At 46.7% G+C, this 16,779-nt stretch overlaps 1 protein-coding gene across 4 annotated transcripts in view; it reads right to left on the bottom strand.

Annotated features, from left to right (window-relative positions):
* Positions 1-16,779, bottom strand: part of GMEB1 (glucocorticoid modulatory element binding protein 1) — an 84,357-nt gene that overhangs the window by 17,189 nt on the left and 50,389 nt on the right. For 3 of the 4 annotated variants that reach the window (XM_060784629.2, XM_060784630.2, XM_067473659.1), the window contains exons 6-8: positions 12,972-13,126; positions 9,586-9,714; positions 2,593-2,730 (exon numbers count right to left, since the gene is read on the bottom strand). In XM_060784629.2, coding sequence (XP_060640612.1) covers positions 2,593-2,730; positions 9,586-9,714; positions 12,972-13,126 — 422 coding nt within the window. The remainder of the gene's footprint in view (positions 1-2,592; positions 2,731-9,585; positions 9,715-12,971; positions 13,127-16,779) is intronic. The other variant, XM_067473660.1, reaches the window with a different exon arrangement.

Raw genomic sequence — 16,779 nt, 5'->3', positions numbered from 1 at the left:
TTTCCAGGAAAGGAGATGAAGCTCCGTTGTCGCTAAGGGTTCGAAGGGGGGTCGCACCAGCTGGGCCTGCCAGGAAATGGCAGCAAGGTGAGATTTCAAGGATGAGAGCGAGAGTCCACGCTCGGTAAGGGTCAGCAGGAACTGAAGCACAGAAGGTATCGAGGGCTGAGGAGCCACGATCCCTTTCTCGCGAAGGAAGGTCTGGAAATGTCGGTATGGGACTCCGCCTCGACGCTTGTACTGGAACCATCTTGTTCTCCATGCTTGAGATTGGTTCTCGATCCCACATTTGGCTGCCAGGATTTTGAAGTCCTGGTTTGCTTTTAGCTTATCATCAGTCCCTGCATTGAAGAGGCCAAGGGCATCAAAGGGTAGGTCCTTGATAACTTGTCTTGACGATGTCGAGAGACCAGAGGAACAGAGCCAAGCGTGTCTTCTGATGGCAACCGCATGGGCGATCATCTTCCCCGCTGTGTCACTCGTATGTTTGGCCATTTGCATCTGGTGATGCGCCAAAGAGTTAGCATCCTGCGCCAGCATAGACGGGACAGTACGGTCTTCTTCTGACATTCTCTGGAAGAACGGCATCGCCTTTTCCCAGAGGATTTGCTGGTAGGCCCCCATGCACGCGCCATAGTTAGCCATCCTGGCCAGCAAGAGGGCGCCGGAGTAGAGCTTTCTGTCTACTGCGTCGAATCTCTTTCTTTCTCGGTCTGAAGGAGTTGAGGATTGCCTCCCAAATGCCTGGGCAGCTTTCACGACCACCGGGTTAGGGTCGGAGTGGTGTTTTAGCCATTCAAGACCTTCATCGTCAGTTCGATACCAGGTCTCGATCTTCTTAGAAGTCGGAGGGATGGAGGAAGGGGTTTTCCAGGAACCTTGGATAACATCGAGGAGATAAGGCAGGAACGGTAGGAAAGGGGCTGGTGGGGATTCAGATTGCACCCGCTTAAGAACTGGGTCGGTCAATGCCTTGGAGGTGTGCTTTATCTTCAAACCCAAAGTCTCCACCATGCGGGCCATTGTCTGTTGGCGATGGAGGGTCAACCTCATGGGCATCGTGGGTAGGTGATCTTTCGATCCCGAGGGACAGTACCGAGCCCGAATGAATCGATGCCAGAATCTCGCCATCTTCCTCTTCTTCCCCAGCTACCGAGGGAGGGGGAGAGGATGAAGAACGGTCCCGTGCGGGCTGGGGTGGCGGCATCAACGATGCGGCTGGGGGTTGTGCAGCCGGGGGTTGTTTGGATGCCGAGGATTGGGCAGCGCGCTCCAATCTTGTTGTTTGCCTCCCTCTCTCCGGTGTTCCCGCAGGTGGGAAAAGCTCCTGTCTAGCAGTCACAGAATGAACGGGTGCCTCTATCACCGTCTCCACCGAGGCCCCTGGGGACTCTGGCCGCTCTACAGGCACCTCTGTCGGCATTTGTTCCTCCTGCGTTGGCTGCGGGAGTGGCTCTAGCTGGGCCGACTGTATCGGCGAAGACCTCGATGATGAGGTGGCTGAGGAGGCTGTGGTAGCTCTTCGCGAGGACGAAGACGAGGAACGTGGCGGCATTGTCTTTTTCTTTTTTTTTTGCCGGGGGTTGGGTCGAAGCCGACTTCGAGATCGACTTGCCCGGCATAGGAGGGATGGAGGAGGAGGAAGTAGCAGCGCATCGAGACTCTTCTTGAGTCCGGCGGAGGGCAATATGAACTGCCGTGGATGAGGGCGGAGTTGCCGATGTCGACCTCATGGATCGAACTGACCTCACTGAGGCCACCGAGCTGGTCAAGGAATGGCGCACCCGTACAGTTTCAGTAGTCACTGTGCATGGTCTTGCAGCCTGTTTGGTCGGCCTCGTGGTTTTCGAGGTCATCGACATGGTTGCCCTGGGCCTCTTCTGGGCCGCTTTCTTTGCCCTCGTCTGTCGAGTTGTGGGCTGAGCTGGCGGGTCGGCCTGTTGAGAGGTCGATGCCGCTGTCAATGTCGACGGTCGTGAGGTCGATGCCGATGTCGATGGCCGAGCCGTCAACGTCGAAAGTACCGGAGCCAGAGATTGTTGGTAGAGTAGGTACCTAAGGCGATGAACTTGGTTTTTCCGGGATTGTGCCGTCAGCGCTTGGCAGTGACGGCAGGAATCGGCGATATGTGCCTCGCCAAGGCAGAGAAGACACAAGGAATGCTTGTCGGAGTCAGGGATTTTCTTCGAACACTGCATGCACTGTTTAAATCCGGTTGTTGACATCTCAGAAGTACCGAAGTGAGCCATGCGGCGGAAAAAAAGGAATTGCAAGGGTGCGCGCGGGGCGCCCTTTTATGCCCTGCCGGGGCTGGGCGGGGTTACCGCCAAAACTTCAAAAGTTTAAACTAGAGACGTTTCCGTTGGAGCTCGCGCAGGCGCAGTCTCTCCACAAGTGTGCATTCACAGAGACCACGAAGAAAAAATATGGATTTTGTATTATTATTATTATTATTATTATTATTATTATTATTATTTGTATGAAAAGCATGTAGTCCTCCACTCGACTCCAACTGCAACCTTTAATACATGGAATACATTTTGCAAAGAAGCATAGGTTTAATGCACTGACTGCTGCTGACCTTCTACCCACCGGTAATCTGGAAGGATGACTGGCCAAGTCTCTGCTGAACACCTCTCAGCACCTCTTCTATCTCCTTCTGAATGTTGCAGACAACTTCCTCCATCAAGCCCACATCAGCAATTCCTTTCCAGAACATTAGTGTATCCTCTGGCATAAGAAAAAAGGAGAAAGATTTAAGGGAATCCTACAAAGCTAAGTAGGAAACAATGCCAAGATCAAGACTCTGCTATGCAGCAACAGGCTTCTAATGAAACCATTCTAGGCATTTCTGCTATACCTGGGAAGTAGCTGAACTCAGTGGCTCTTACTTTAGAGCAGACATATACAAAACTTCATTCTACACTGGCAAATAATGATCAAAACAGATAATACACATTGTCTGCTTTGGATTATACAAGTCTAAACTGCCACATAATCCAGTTCAAAGCAGATAATCTGGATTTTATACGGCAGTGTAGAAGGGGCCTTAGACAATTGTATCTTGCAAAAACTACAGTGTGTTTCAAAACAATGGGACCAATTTCAAAGCAGTATATTTCAGGACGGCAACATGTTACAATTCCACAAAAAGTTACAAAATGGCTTAATGAGTTATCAACTTTTTATTAACCATTTTGAACCAGAAACAAATCTAAAAAGTGGAGAATATCTCATCAGGCCATATGTTGCAGGGTTGCAGTCTTGCAAATGACTGAGACTGAGGGCCATTTGTGTGCGGTGAGAGACACCAAGAAGTATTTATTTATTTATTTATTTATTTACCTCATGAAGGTGGGTCTAGCCAGGGTGGTCCATGCCTTAGTCACCTCCAGATTGGACTCCTGTAATGCACTCTACGTGGGGCTGCCCTTGAAAACGGCCCAGAAATTTCAACTGGTTCAACGGGCAGTGGCCAAATTGTTAAGTGGTCAACCCTCCTGTTTAAGGAGCTCCATTGGCTGCCGTTCATTTTCCGGTCCCAATTCAAGGTGCAGGTTCTTACCTACAAAGCCCTAAACGGTTTGGGACCGGCCTAACTGCGTAACTGCATTTCTGTGTACGAACCCACATGATCGCTCCGATCATCTGGAGAGGCCCTGCTTGCGCTTCCACCTCCTTGGCAGGCGCGATTGGTGGGGACGAGGGAGAGGGCCTTCTCGGTGGTGGCCCCTCGACTCTGGAACTCACTCCCCAAGGACATCAGGCATGCCCCAACTCTGGCAGTCTTTAGTAGGAGCCTGAAAATGAAGTTGTTCCAGTGTGCCTTCCCAGAATAAGGAAACTCCCAGCAATATGTCCCTAAATGCACTTTATTAGTGACTCTAACCCTAACCCCATCCCTCTCCGAAAATTCTGTCCTAGCTAAATTTCACCTGTCATGCTCAGCATTATTTTAAAATTTTTAATCATTACATTTGGCCCAGTCATAGATTTTTAAATGTCGTAGTGTTATTGTTAATGTTTATTGCTTATTTTCTGCTTATGAGTTTTATTTATTGTTTTGTATTACTGTTGTTATTGTTTTTATTGTTGTATTATGGGCTCGGCCTCATGTAAGCCGCACCGAGTCCCTTGGGGAGATGGAAGCGGGGTACAAATAAAGTTTTATTATTTATTTATTTATTTATTTATTTACTACGCTTCTATACCGCCATTCTCAGCCTGAGGGTGACTCATGGCGGTTTACAAAACGGCACAATTCGATGCCCACAACAGTACAAAAATAGTTTAAACATTAAAAACATTTAACATAGATTAAAAAAAATCATTACAATTAACATCAATACCCATTATAAAAAACCATAAGTCCTCCGCATTTCATTAATCAGTCATTGTCACTCATCAGTCAAGTAATCATTGGAAACTCTATGCCCCACACTCTTAAGTAGTAAAGAGTTTTATTCATGAACAGTTGCAGTTGCAGAAATATAGTGGCTTCAAGCTGGGCCCATCTTTTTGAAACACCATGTGCAATTTGATTCTAAGAGCAGAGAAAGTAGTAGGTGATTGCACATTACTGTACCATAAAGGGCTGCACGGTCAGCAAGTGACCCAGGAATCATGGCTGAATGGCCATCTGTCAGGGATGCTTTGAATGTGCTTTTCCTGCAAGGTAGAGGGTTAGATAGATGGCCCATGTGGTCTCTTCCAACTCTATGATTATATGCTTCAAGGGCTAGGGACACAGAAACTGTTGAGTAGTCAATTCAGTCCAGATCACAGAAGACTTGTGAGCAAAACAAGTGGGAGGTCATCAGCTTATCCAGAAGTTGTTATAACACATCAATAGCCCAAGTACAAGAAGTCAGCAAGGAGTAAATAGAATTGTCAAAGTGCAGCCAGTCCAAAATCATGAAAACATAAACACTAAAGAATACAGTCTAGACACCCACAGGAGACTGTTGTGAGCAACAGCAACACTGGACAGCTGCTGGGAGATTTATATGGAACTGTCTACAAAGCACCAGGTGCCTAATTTATCAGCATCTCCTATTTAATTGCTGCTGGGACTGTGTAATTTCTATCTCTTTAATGTTCAGCAAAGGATAGTGGCATGGCTTCTATGCCCTCTGTGTCTGTCATGTCCTGCTGAAGGGCAGGGTCAATATTGTCTTAGCCTCCAAGTCCCCACACTCTGGAAGACCCCTGTCATGAACAGAGGCACATTCCTGAACATCCGAATCCTCCATGTCTGAATCTTCTCCCTCTAGTGACTTATGGCATTACTCCACTCCCCACAATCTTGCTGGGGATTCAGATTTAGCAGGACAGCTTCAGTGGAACCGATGTATTAATACAGGAGCAAGAACATCAGATTCATCTTCCCTAACACACTCTTCTGTTCCATATCTAGCTCAATTGATGAGGTTATAGAGTCACCCACAGCACATGTGAGAACCTTTATCTGAACTACTTTGCACTTCTTCTCCTTTCCCACCATTACTGGAGGGAGTGGAAATGCTGACTCAGTATCAGGACTGGTGTCCACTGGACAGCTGCTGAGACATTTATTTATTTATTTATTTATTTTTATTGATCGATTTTATATACCGCCACTCCCCGAAGGCTCGGAGTGCGATACATTACATTTAAAATCAAAGCAAAATTTCAATCAACAAGATTCAAATGCCAGCCTAAATAAATAAGTTTTACAAGCAAAAAGATAGTAAATCTCGGAGAGCTTGTGTTTCTGCTGACAAGGCACTCCATAGGTAAAGAGCCACCATTGTGAATGCTCTACACCTAGTAGGCATCAGGTGAAAGGTCCTAAAACTGGGAACTTCAAGGAAATTCTGATTGTCTGAACGGAGTGATCTCAGGGGTTGGTAGGGCGTGAGGCGGTCCCTCAGGTACTCCGGCACCAGGCCATATAAGGCCTTAAAAGTAAGAATCAGCACTTTGAAGGTAATCTGGTGCTCAATCAGCAACCAGTGCAGTCGCTGCAAGATTGGAGTGATATGACACCTTGCTGGGACCCCTGCGAGAAGCCGGGCAGCAGCATTTTGCACTAGTTTGTTTCCGGATCACCGATAAAGGCAGGCCTATGTAGAGTGTGTTACAGTAGTCCAACCTTAAGATGACCTTAGCCTGGATCACCGTGGCCAGGTTGTCCCTGGACAGATAGGGAGCCAGACACCTAGCCTGACGCAGATGGAAAAATGCGACTCAGCTTGCAGCGGAGGCCTGGGCCTCCATCGTCAGTAGAGGGTCTAAAAGGACTCCCAGACTCTTTACCAAAGATGATGGGCATAATATCACGCCACCCATGGTAGGCAACCGGATCATTCCTCCGTCCGGGCGACCCACCCAAAGGATCTCTGTCTTTGCCGGATTCACCCTCAACCTGCTGGCATACAACCATCCAGTAACGGCCTCAAGGCATTGATGGAAATTATCGGGTATGGAGTCTGGTCGGCCTTCCATCTTCAGAATGAGTTGAGTGTCATCAGCATACTGATAACACCCAAGCCCAAAGCCTCGCACCAGCTGAGCAAGTGGTCGCATATAGATGTTAAACAACAGGGGGGAAAGGATAGCCCCCTGAGGGACCCCACATTCAAGAGGGGCCCTCTTATATGGAACTGTCTACAAACCACCAAGTGCCTAATTTATTAGCATCTCCTGTTTAATTGCTGCTGGGACTGTGTAATTTCTATCTCTTTAATGTTCAGCGAAGGATTGTGGCATATCTTCTGTTCCATATCTAGCTCAATTGATGAGGTTATAGAATCTTCTATGCCCTCTGTGCTGTCATGTCCTGCTGAAGAGCAGGGCCAATATTGTCTTAGCCTCCAACTCCCCACACTCTGGAAGACCCCTGTCATGAACAGAGGCACATTCCTGGACATCTGAATCCTCCATGTCTGAATCTTCTCACTCTAGTGAGGTATGGCACTACTCCATTCCCCACAATCTTGCTGGGGATTCAGATTTAGCAGGACAGCTTCAGTTTAACCGATGTATTAATACAGGAGAACACTAGATTCATCACACACAGCACATGTGAGAACCTTTATCTGAACTACTTTGCACTTCTTCTCCTTTCCCACCATTACTGGAGGGAGTGAACATGCTGATTCAACAACAACAACAACAACAACAACAATTTTATTGATTAGCCAGTTGGCCTTATCAAAACAGACAGTGCAAACACAACATACAACATACATCTGGTCCTCTTAAAATAAAAATACAAATAGAAATATACAGGTGTTTGTTAGCTTGAAACCAATGTAGCTTACCCGTAGATATATGCATCAACTATTCTCGTCTCCCGTACACCGCACCCCAATCTGATCTATGTACTCTGATCTCCTTTTAGCAGCTTTAAACTAATAAAGGGCAACTTTTGTTGTCAGAATGGGGTTGTAACCGTCCAACAAAAATGAGGTTTTGGCCGCTGTATCCCAGCTTGTTTTATTGCATATAAAAGGCCATAAGTATTGTTTCCTTTCTTTTTCATATAGATTGCAGTTATGTAAAGTGTGGTTTGGATTTTCGACTTTGGGGCACCATAGATACAGAGTCTTTCTTTGTGTGGGATGTGATTGAATCTGCCATGCATGCTGACTCAGTATCAGGACTTGTTCCGTCTTCCAGGAGCATAGTTTGCATTACCTTTTAGTTGCATGGGATAGTGTTCTTTTGCATTTCCCCAGGGCTGCTACAGACCCAGCAGCACCCTGGAAGTTAAACAGTATCAGAGTCTGCAAAGCCAGCCTGCAGGCCCTTTGGCAGCTATTGGTTTAGGAAAGTATCTCTTTGGGTTTAGAGACAGCCCTTTTTCCTAGGGTTTGAGGTCTCCATTTTGGAATCTCCCCTGACTCCTTCTGTAGAAAAAGAAAGCTTCAGATGTGCTGTTGGTCAGGCAGGTAGCTCTGAAAAAATCATTGTAAGTACAATTGAGGATTGGGACATGAAAGGCACTGCAGACTGGTTCAACCAGAGAAGTCAGCCATAGCAGAGCAGCTGATGAACCAACCTGGACACAGAATATTATTATTTGAGAACATAGAAATGCTGGACCACTCTAACAACCACCATGTCAAACAACATAGAAAAGCCATTGAAATCCATAAGAATGAGGATGATTTCAACAGAAAGGAGGAAACCATGAAAATTAACAAAATCAGGCCACCAATATTTTAAAAAACTTCAAAATCAGGACAGTAAATAAAGAGCAACACGAAAAATACAGGGGAAATCCAGACAAGAAAAATCAGGGCCAGCTAATCACCTCCCAACAAAGGATTCCCCCAGGCAGGAAGCAGCCAGGCTTTGAAACTGCAAGGCCATTAATATTTGCCTACAACAGAGTTCTTTCTCCCACCCTGGACATTATTGCACAGATATATAAACCTAACTTGCCTAATTCCCAATAGACTTCAACACCTCTGAGGATTTTTTTTTCCTGTTCGGAGCAACACGAGAAACTGCAAGTCGCTTCTGGTGTGAGAGAATTGGCCGTCTGCAAGAATGTTGGCCAGGGGACGCCTGGATGTTTTTACCATCTTTGTGGGAGGCTTCTCTCATGTCCTTGCATGAGGAGCTGGAGCTGATAAAGGGAGCTCATCTGTGCTCTCCCCAGATTAGAACCTGTGACCTATCGGTCTTCAGTCCTGCTGGCACATGGATTTAACACACTGCGCCATCGGAGGTTCCACCTCCGAGGATGCCTGTCATAGATGTGGGTGAAATGTCAGGAGAGAATGCTTCTGGAACATGGCCAGGCAGCCCAGAAAACTCACAGCAACCCAATAATCAAGAAACTCAGAATTTCAAGAAGGCTGATTTTATTAAGCTTCCCATTGTCATAAATTCTCAAAGGGAAGGGAGTCTATGGTGCACGAGAGTTTCATTAAAACAATATTAAAGGCATAGCTGCAAAAAAAAATCCAGTAAGGAAGCTTGTGATTATTATTATTATTATTATTTGCCGTGTCAGGAGTGACTTGAGAAACTACAAGTCACTTCTGGTGTGAGAGAATTGGCCGTCTGCAAGGACATTGCCCAGGGGACACCCGGATGTTTTGATGTTTTATCATCCTTGTGGGAGGCTTCTCTCATGTCCTCGCATGAGGAGCTGGAGCTGATAGAGGAAGCTCATCTGCGCTCTCCCCGGATTCGAACCTGCGACCTGTCGGTCTTCAGTCCTGTCGGCACAGGGGTTTAACTTGTGATGAACTGAGATTTAAAGCAAGCGTATAAGAAAAATGGAAGAAGGGAAAACCACCAGAAAAGAATACAAACAAATAGCCAATTCTTGAAGGGACAAAACCCAGAAGAAAAACCTAAGGCTCAGAACAAGCTCAGGCTTACCAGAGAGTTGAAAACTTTTTGAAAAAAATCAATTTTCTGCTGTGCACTAAACAAGAATAAGGAACATTCAAAGTCTAGGAATATGAATATCTGTCTAAATAATATGTCACCTCTAATATCAGCCTAGTTGATATTATATCAATGCAGTGGAAGACAGCAGGAAGATAGATGCCTGAGATATACAGCCAAATGCATGGGACGTACCTGAAATCTCATCTGGGTCCTTCTTGATTCCCTCATCTGTTGCCATGGTGACTGCTGCAGTCAGAGCAGAGTTCCATTCAATCCCTTCCTCCATGCTTTCCTCAGATACTGCAATTTGTGTGATGCTTCCTGAAGGAAGGGAACACTCAAGTGAGGATACTCCATAGGCAATGCTGCCAAGCTCACAGCTTTTATGGTCAGAGCTCCCCAAATGGATTTAATCATACTTTATTGATCAAGTTCTGCCAAACAACTCCCATCCACTTCAACCAATGAGGATGACGGGATGCAAAACCCAATGTTTCTGGGGGGCACCTGGCTGGAGAAAACTCCAAAGTAACAGAAGTTAAATTAAGCTATTATTAACATATATTTCTCTTGGCAGTAGATCCTGAAAACCTTCAGAAAATTTTGAAGACCCAACTGAAAGACTGAGATTAGCACTAGATCGTCTGCATACATTGAGGGGAAAAGTATTTAGTCAGATAACAATGGTACAAGTTTATGTTGATCATTAATGTATCATTGGAGCAGGGGACTTTTCCATCTAGACTAAAACAGGCTGTGGTTAGACCACTCCTGAAAAAGACTCCACGGTCTTGAACAACTATAGACCAATCTCCAACCTTCCTTTCTTGGGCAAGGTGTTGGAGCGGGTGGTCGCCTCTCAGCTCCAGGGTTTCCTGGATGACATCAGTTACCTGGACCAGTCACAATCTGGCTTTAGGCCTGGTCACGGTACCGAGACGGCTTTGGTCGCCTTGGTGGATGACCTCCGTAGGGAGCTGGACAGGGGGCGTGTGACCCTGTTGGTTCTCTTGGACATCTCAGCAGCTTTTGATACCATCGACATTGGTATCCTTCTGGGACGACTCTCCGGGATGGGTCTTGGCTTCCTGGAGGGCCTTTGCACAATTAAGACTCATGCGCCAACTGCGACCGTACCTAGTGAAGGTGGATCTGGCCAGGGTGGTCCATGCTTTAGTCACCTCCAGATTGGACTACTGCGATGCACTCTACGTGGGGCTACCCTTGAAAATGGCCTGGAAATTTCAACTGGTTCAACGAGTGGCGGCCAAGTTGTTAACTGGAGCTCCTAACAGGGAGCGGTCACCCCTTCTGTTTAAGGAGCTCCATTGGCTGCCATTCATTTACCGGTCCCAATTCAAGGTGCAGGTGCTTACCTACAAAGCCCTAAATGGTTTGGGACCCGCCTACCTGCGTGACCGCATCTCTGTATTGCTCTAATTATTGCTCCCACAGTTGATTTCTTCACACCAAGCTCTTTGCCTATTGTAGATTCAGGCTTCCCAGTCTGGTGCAAGTGACAATTTTGTTTCTGGTGTCCTTCAACAGCTCTTTGGTCTTCACCATAGTGGAGTTTGGAGTATGACTACTTGAGGTTGTGGACAGGGGTCTTTTATATTGAGAACCAGTTCAAATAGGTGCCATTACTACAGGTAATGAGTGGAGGACAGAGGAGCCTCTCAAAGAAGAAGCTACAGGTCTGTGAGACCCAGAAATCTTGCTTGTTTGTAGGTGACCAAATACTTATTTCCCACCATAATTTGCAAATAAATTCATTAAAACAATCTTTCGGTCAGCAAGTTCAACAACTCGGCGGTTTAACTCACTGCGCCACCAGGGGGTCCTTAGAAATGGAATAGGTCTTCTCAATAATGTGAATTAATATTAAAGGAGAGGCATCAATGTTTAATTAGTTCAGAATTTGTATTAAGCAAATTAGGCTCTAAACCAGGGGTCCTCAAACTAAGGCCTGCGGGCTGGATGCAGCCTTCCAAGGCCACTTACCTGCCCCTCACTCTAAACTTTAGACTGAAATGACACACAACAAAAACAACAATTCTTATTAACTTGACTATCTCATCAGCCAAAAGCAGGCCCACACTTCCCATTGAAATACTGGTACATTGATGGTGGTTTAAATTGTTCTTCACTTTAAATATTGTATTGTCCTTTCATGATTTTTGCACTACAAATAAGGTATGTGCCGTGTGCATAGGAATTGATTTGTGTTTTTTTCAAACTATAGTCCAGCCCTCCAACAGTCTGATGGACCGTAAACTGGTGTGAAAGGTTTGAGGACCCCTGCTCTAAACACTCTAAATCAGGTATGGGCAAACTTCGGCCCTCCAGGTGTTTTGGACTTCAACTGCCACAATTCCTAACAGTGTGGCAGTTGAAGTCCAAAACACCTGGAGGGCTGAAGTTTGCCCATGCCTGCTCTATATAGTACAGTAGTTCTCAACCTTCCTAATGCAAACATAACATTATTTTTGTTAATACTTCATAACTGAAATTTTGCTACTGTTATGAATTGTAATGTAAATATCGGGCAGGCAGGATGTATTTTCATTCACTGGACCAACTTTGGCACAAACACCCGATGAGCTCAAATTTGAATACTGGTGGGATCGGGGGGATTAATTTTGTCATTTGGGAGTTGTAGTTGCTGAGATATATAGGTCAACTACAATCAAAGAGCATTCTGAATTCCACCAACGATGGAATTGAACCAAACTTGGCACACAGACCAACAGAAAATACTGAATACTGGTGGGCATTGACCTTGAGTTTTGGAGCTGTAGTTCACCTACATCCCAAGACCACTGTGGACCAAACAATGATGGATCTGGACCAAACTTGGAACGAAAACTCAATATGTCCAAATGTGAACACTGGTGGAATTTGGGGAAAATAGACGTTGACATTTGAGGGTTGTAGTTGCTGGGATTTATAGTTCACCTACAATTAAAGAGTGTTCTGAACCGCACCAACAATAGAATTGGGCCAAACTTCCCACGCAGAACCCCCATGACCTACAGAAAATACTGTGTTTTCTGATGTTTTTTGGTGACCCCACCGACCACCGACCAACTTACAAATAAACTGGAGAGATATTGGGAAAACTTTCTTCCCCATAAATATTAAACTGGAGGGATATTGGGAGAACTTACAGACAAACTGGGGAGATATTGGGGGGACTTACAAATACACTGGGAAGGATACTGGGGAAACGTTTTGCCTCATAAATATTAAACTGGGGGGGGGGGGATATTGGGAGAACAAACAACCAGTGGAGATACTGGCAGAACTTTCTTCCCCATAAATATTAAACTGGGGGGATATTGGGGGGGGGGGTACATTCTTCCCCTAGAAAGCACACCATCTTGTGACAATGCACAAATTGGGGAAACTGGGCTCCAGCATGTACAAGGTCTGATACATTCAAGACTGAGTGTTTGCCAATATTTTTCAAGTAGAGAAGCAGCAAGAATAAAAGATTAATGTTATTTAATGGGAAAATGAGAGGAGAAGTCATGATAGAAGCCAACCCCTGTGGACGGAATGAGCGCTGTTCCTACCATCGGCAGAGGTGGGAGTCTGGACCAGGCTTTGCTGACCTGGCACGGGCGCCCGAGCACTGCTGATCAGGAGGTCAAACTTGGTGCTGCGGCAGGTGTTGGTGCACACCTTGTCGTGCTGGTAGAAGTCAATCTGGCCCGAGTCCATCATCTTTCTGCACAGAGAGTGGGAAACAAAGCCATCAGGAGGACAAGAAAAAAGATCTTCAGAAGAAAACCTTCTTATTCAAGCAGGCTTTCAAGATCAAACCAGGGTGTTGTGGTTTTAGCTTTAAAGATGTTTTAAATCAATTTTTATGGATTTTTACTGTGATTTCCCCCCCCCCCATTCATTTTTATTAAGCATTTCAAAAAAAATCACACAAAGAAAAATGAGAACAAAAAAGACGATGTGGATAGCAACGGGGATAGAAGACGATGCCTACTATGTCACCAAGAATGAGGAAGGGGATTGAGGGGGAAGAGAAGCCTTATATTTGTTATATTTGTTAAAATTATTACACCTATATCTTCATTTAGCACAGCGTGGAGCAGCATGAGCTCCTGCCATTAGCCCCAGCTTCTGCTAACCTAGCAGTTCGAAAATGTGCAAATGTGAGTAAATCAATAGGTCCGGCGGGAAGGTAACGGCGCTCCATGTAGTCATGCCATGTAGTCATGCCAATGGCCACATGACATTAGAGGCGTCTAGAGACAATGCCGGCTCTTTGGCTTAGAAATAGAGATGAGTACCAGAGTTCCAATCGGGGCAAAGTACAGAGAGCGGTCAAACCTCCTGTTTAAGGAGCTCCATTGGCTGCCGTTCATTTTCCGGTCCCAATTCAAGGTGCACGTTATTATCTACAAAGCCCTGAACAGTTTGGGACCCAGCTAACCTTTGTGACCGCATCTCCTACCACAAATATGCACGATCTCTTCAATCTTCTGGAGAGGCCCTTCTCTCGCCCCTTCCTCTATTACAGGCTCGTCTTGTGGGAACGAGGGAGAGGGCCTTTTCCGCTGTGGCCCTCTGCTTTTGGAATTCACTGCCTAAGGAGATCACGCAAGCCCCCACCCTATCTGGTTTTAAGAAAGACCTAAAAACCTGGCTCTTCCGTTGTGCTTTTGGAGAATGACCATTCAACCCATCTGGTTGTCTTAGTCTACAGCTGCTCTCGGAATAAAGCATCTACCCCACCGCCCCTAAAATGGCTTAATCCCATGGTTCCTCCCTATTGGGCTCCTTTCCTACAAATGCACTTTTATCCCTATCTCACCCAGGGTTTTAACTTTTTTAACATTTTACCTCACACATTTGGCCCGCCCTCCATGTCTGGTTTTAATATGGTGTTTTATATTGTTGATTTTGTTATTTTATATTTTGTTATGATGTATTTTGTTACTGTGTGTTTATTATATTGTATTATTTTGGGCTTGGCCTCATGTTAGCCGCCCCAAGTCCCCTTTGGGGAGATGGTAGCGGGTTATAAATAAAGTGTATTATTATTATTATTATTATTATTATCCCAGAGTCGGGCACGACTGGACTTAATGTCAGGGGAAATCTTTACCTTTACCTATCTTCATTTCAAGTACTTGTGCTTGGCTACTCTGCTGCTGAATACACATGCCCAGTATGGAATACATCTCACCACGCTCTTAATGAGACATGCTGCATTGTCATAGGATGTCTATGCCCTACACCACTGGAGAAATTATAATATTTAGCAGGTATTTAACCACCTGATATCTGCTGGGAAGTAGCAGCCAATAATGAAAGGGCCACCCCCTGTTTGGATATCAGCCAGCATGCCAATGACTTAAATCAAGAAAGAAACCACTTTCTAGGATCTACAGAGATACTCGCAGGAACACCCAAGCAAGCGAGAGTCCAAAAGTGGCAGGTTAAAACCCGGAGCCTCAATCAGTGGCTGAGATCAGATGAGAGGCTCACTCTTGGGCACACAGGAGGCTGGGTGACTTGGAAGGTGCTGAACAGACAGTGCTCTGGCACTATGAGAAGCGGAGCTAACCTGTTAAAAATGGGGCCTCAAAGTGAAGTCTACAACACACAAGTGTAGAGAGGAGCAAACCACAGGCCACTTACTACAATGCAACCTGGGTCCTGCCACATGCACAATAGAAGACCTTCTTATGTGTCGCGATTTCGCACACCATTTTGCAGGTAAAGTCGCCCAGATACGTCTTGAGCTCGACTCCAATTCCATCGCAGTGCCAGGAGAGGTGACGGAGGCACCTGCTTGTCCAACCTTGTGGGATTCTTTTAGGCTTGTTCTTCCTGAAACCGTAGAGGAGACTCTTGGGGCTGTGAGAGCGACCACCTCATCTCTGGACCCATGCCCATCTTGGCTCATTAAATCAGCCAGAGGGGGGTTGCCTGACTGGTTTGTACCGATTATCAATGCATCGTTGGAGCAAGGAATTTTTCCATCTAACTTGAAGCAGGCTGTGGTTCGCCCACTCCTCAAAAAAGCTTCCTTTGACTCCACGGTGCTGAGTAACTACAGACCGATCTCCAACCTCCCCTTTCTGGGCAAGGTGCTGGAGCGGGTGGTCGCCTCCCAGCTCCAGAGTTTCCTAGACGACACCAACTACCTAGATCAGTCACAGTCTGGTTTCAGGCCTGGTCATGGCACCGAGACAGCCTTGGTCGCCTTGGTGGATGACCTCCGCAGAGAGCTGGACAGGGGGAGTGTGACTCTGCTGGTTCTCTTGGACATCTCAGCGGCTTTCGATACCATCGATCATGGTATCCTTCTGGGTCGTCTCTCCGGGATGGGCCTTGGGGGCACGGTTTTGTCGTGGCTCCAGTCCTTCCTGGAGGGACGAACCCAGATGGTGAAGCTGGGAGACGCCTGCTCTGACCCCTGGCCTTTGACCTGTGGGGTCCCGCAAGGCTCTATTTTGTCGCCCATGCTTTTTAACATCTACATGAAACCGCTGGGAGAGGTCATCCGGAGTTTTGGAGTTGGGTGCCATCTCTACGCGGATGACACACAACTCTACTACTCTTTTCCACCTAATTCCAAGGAGGCTTCTCAGGTGCTAGACGAGTGCCTGACCGCTGTGTCGATCTGGATGAGGAAGAACAAGCTGAAGATCAATCCCGATAAGACAGAGGTCCTCCTGGTCGATCGTAAACCGGATCGGGGTATAGGGTGGTCACCTGTGTTGGACGGGGTTACACTCCCCCTAAAGCCACAGGTCCGCAGTTTGGGCGTCCTCTTGGATTCTTCGCTTACACTTGAGGCTCAGGTGTCGGCGGTATCCGGGAGGGCCTTTGCGCAACTGAGACTTGTGCGCCAACTGCGACCATACCTCGTGAAGGCTGATCTGGCCGGGGTGGTCCATGCCTTGGTCACCTCTAGAATGGATTACTGCAATGCGCTCTACGTGGGGCTGCCCTTGAAGACGGCTCGGAAACTTCAATTGGTCCAGCGGGCAGCAGCCAGGATGCTAACCGGGGCTCATTATCAAGAGAGGTCTACCCCTCTGTTTAAGGAGCTCCACTGGCTGCCATTTATTTTCCGAGCCCAATTCAAGGTGCAGGTGCTCACCTACAAAGCCCTAAACGGTTTGGGACCACCCTACCTGCGTGACCGCATCACCATCTACGAACCCACACGCTCGCTTCGGTCATCTGGAGAGGCCCTGCTCGTGATCCCACCCACGTCGCAAGCGCGCTTGGTGGGGACACGGGACAGGGCCTTTTCTGTGGCGGCCCCCCGACTTTGGAACGCCCTCCCAAAAGATCTCAGACAGGCCCCTATTCTAGCCGTTTTCAGAAGGAATTTAAAAACTTGGCTGT

Source organism: Anolis sagrei, chromosome X (assembly GCF_037176765.1).
Source record: "Anolis sagrei isolate rAnoSag1 chromosome X, rAnoSag1.mat, whole genome shotgun sequence".
Lineage (NCBI taxonomy): Eukaryota > Metazoa > Chordata > Lepidosauria > Squamata > Dactyloidae > Anolis > Anolis sagrei.
This window is presented reverse-complemented; position numbering and strand designations above follow the sequence as displayed.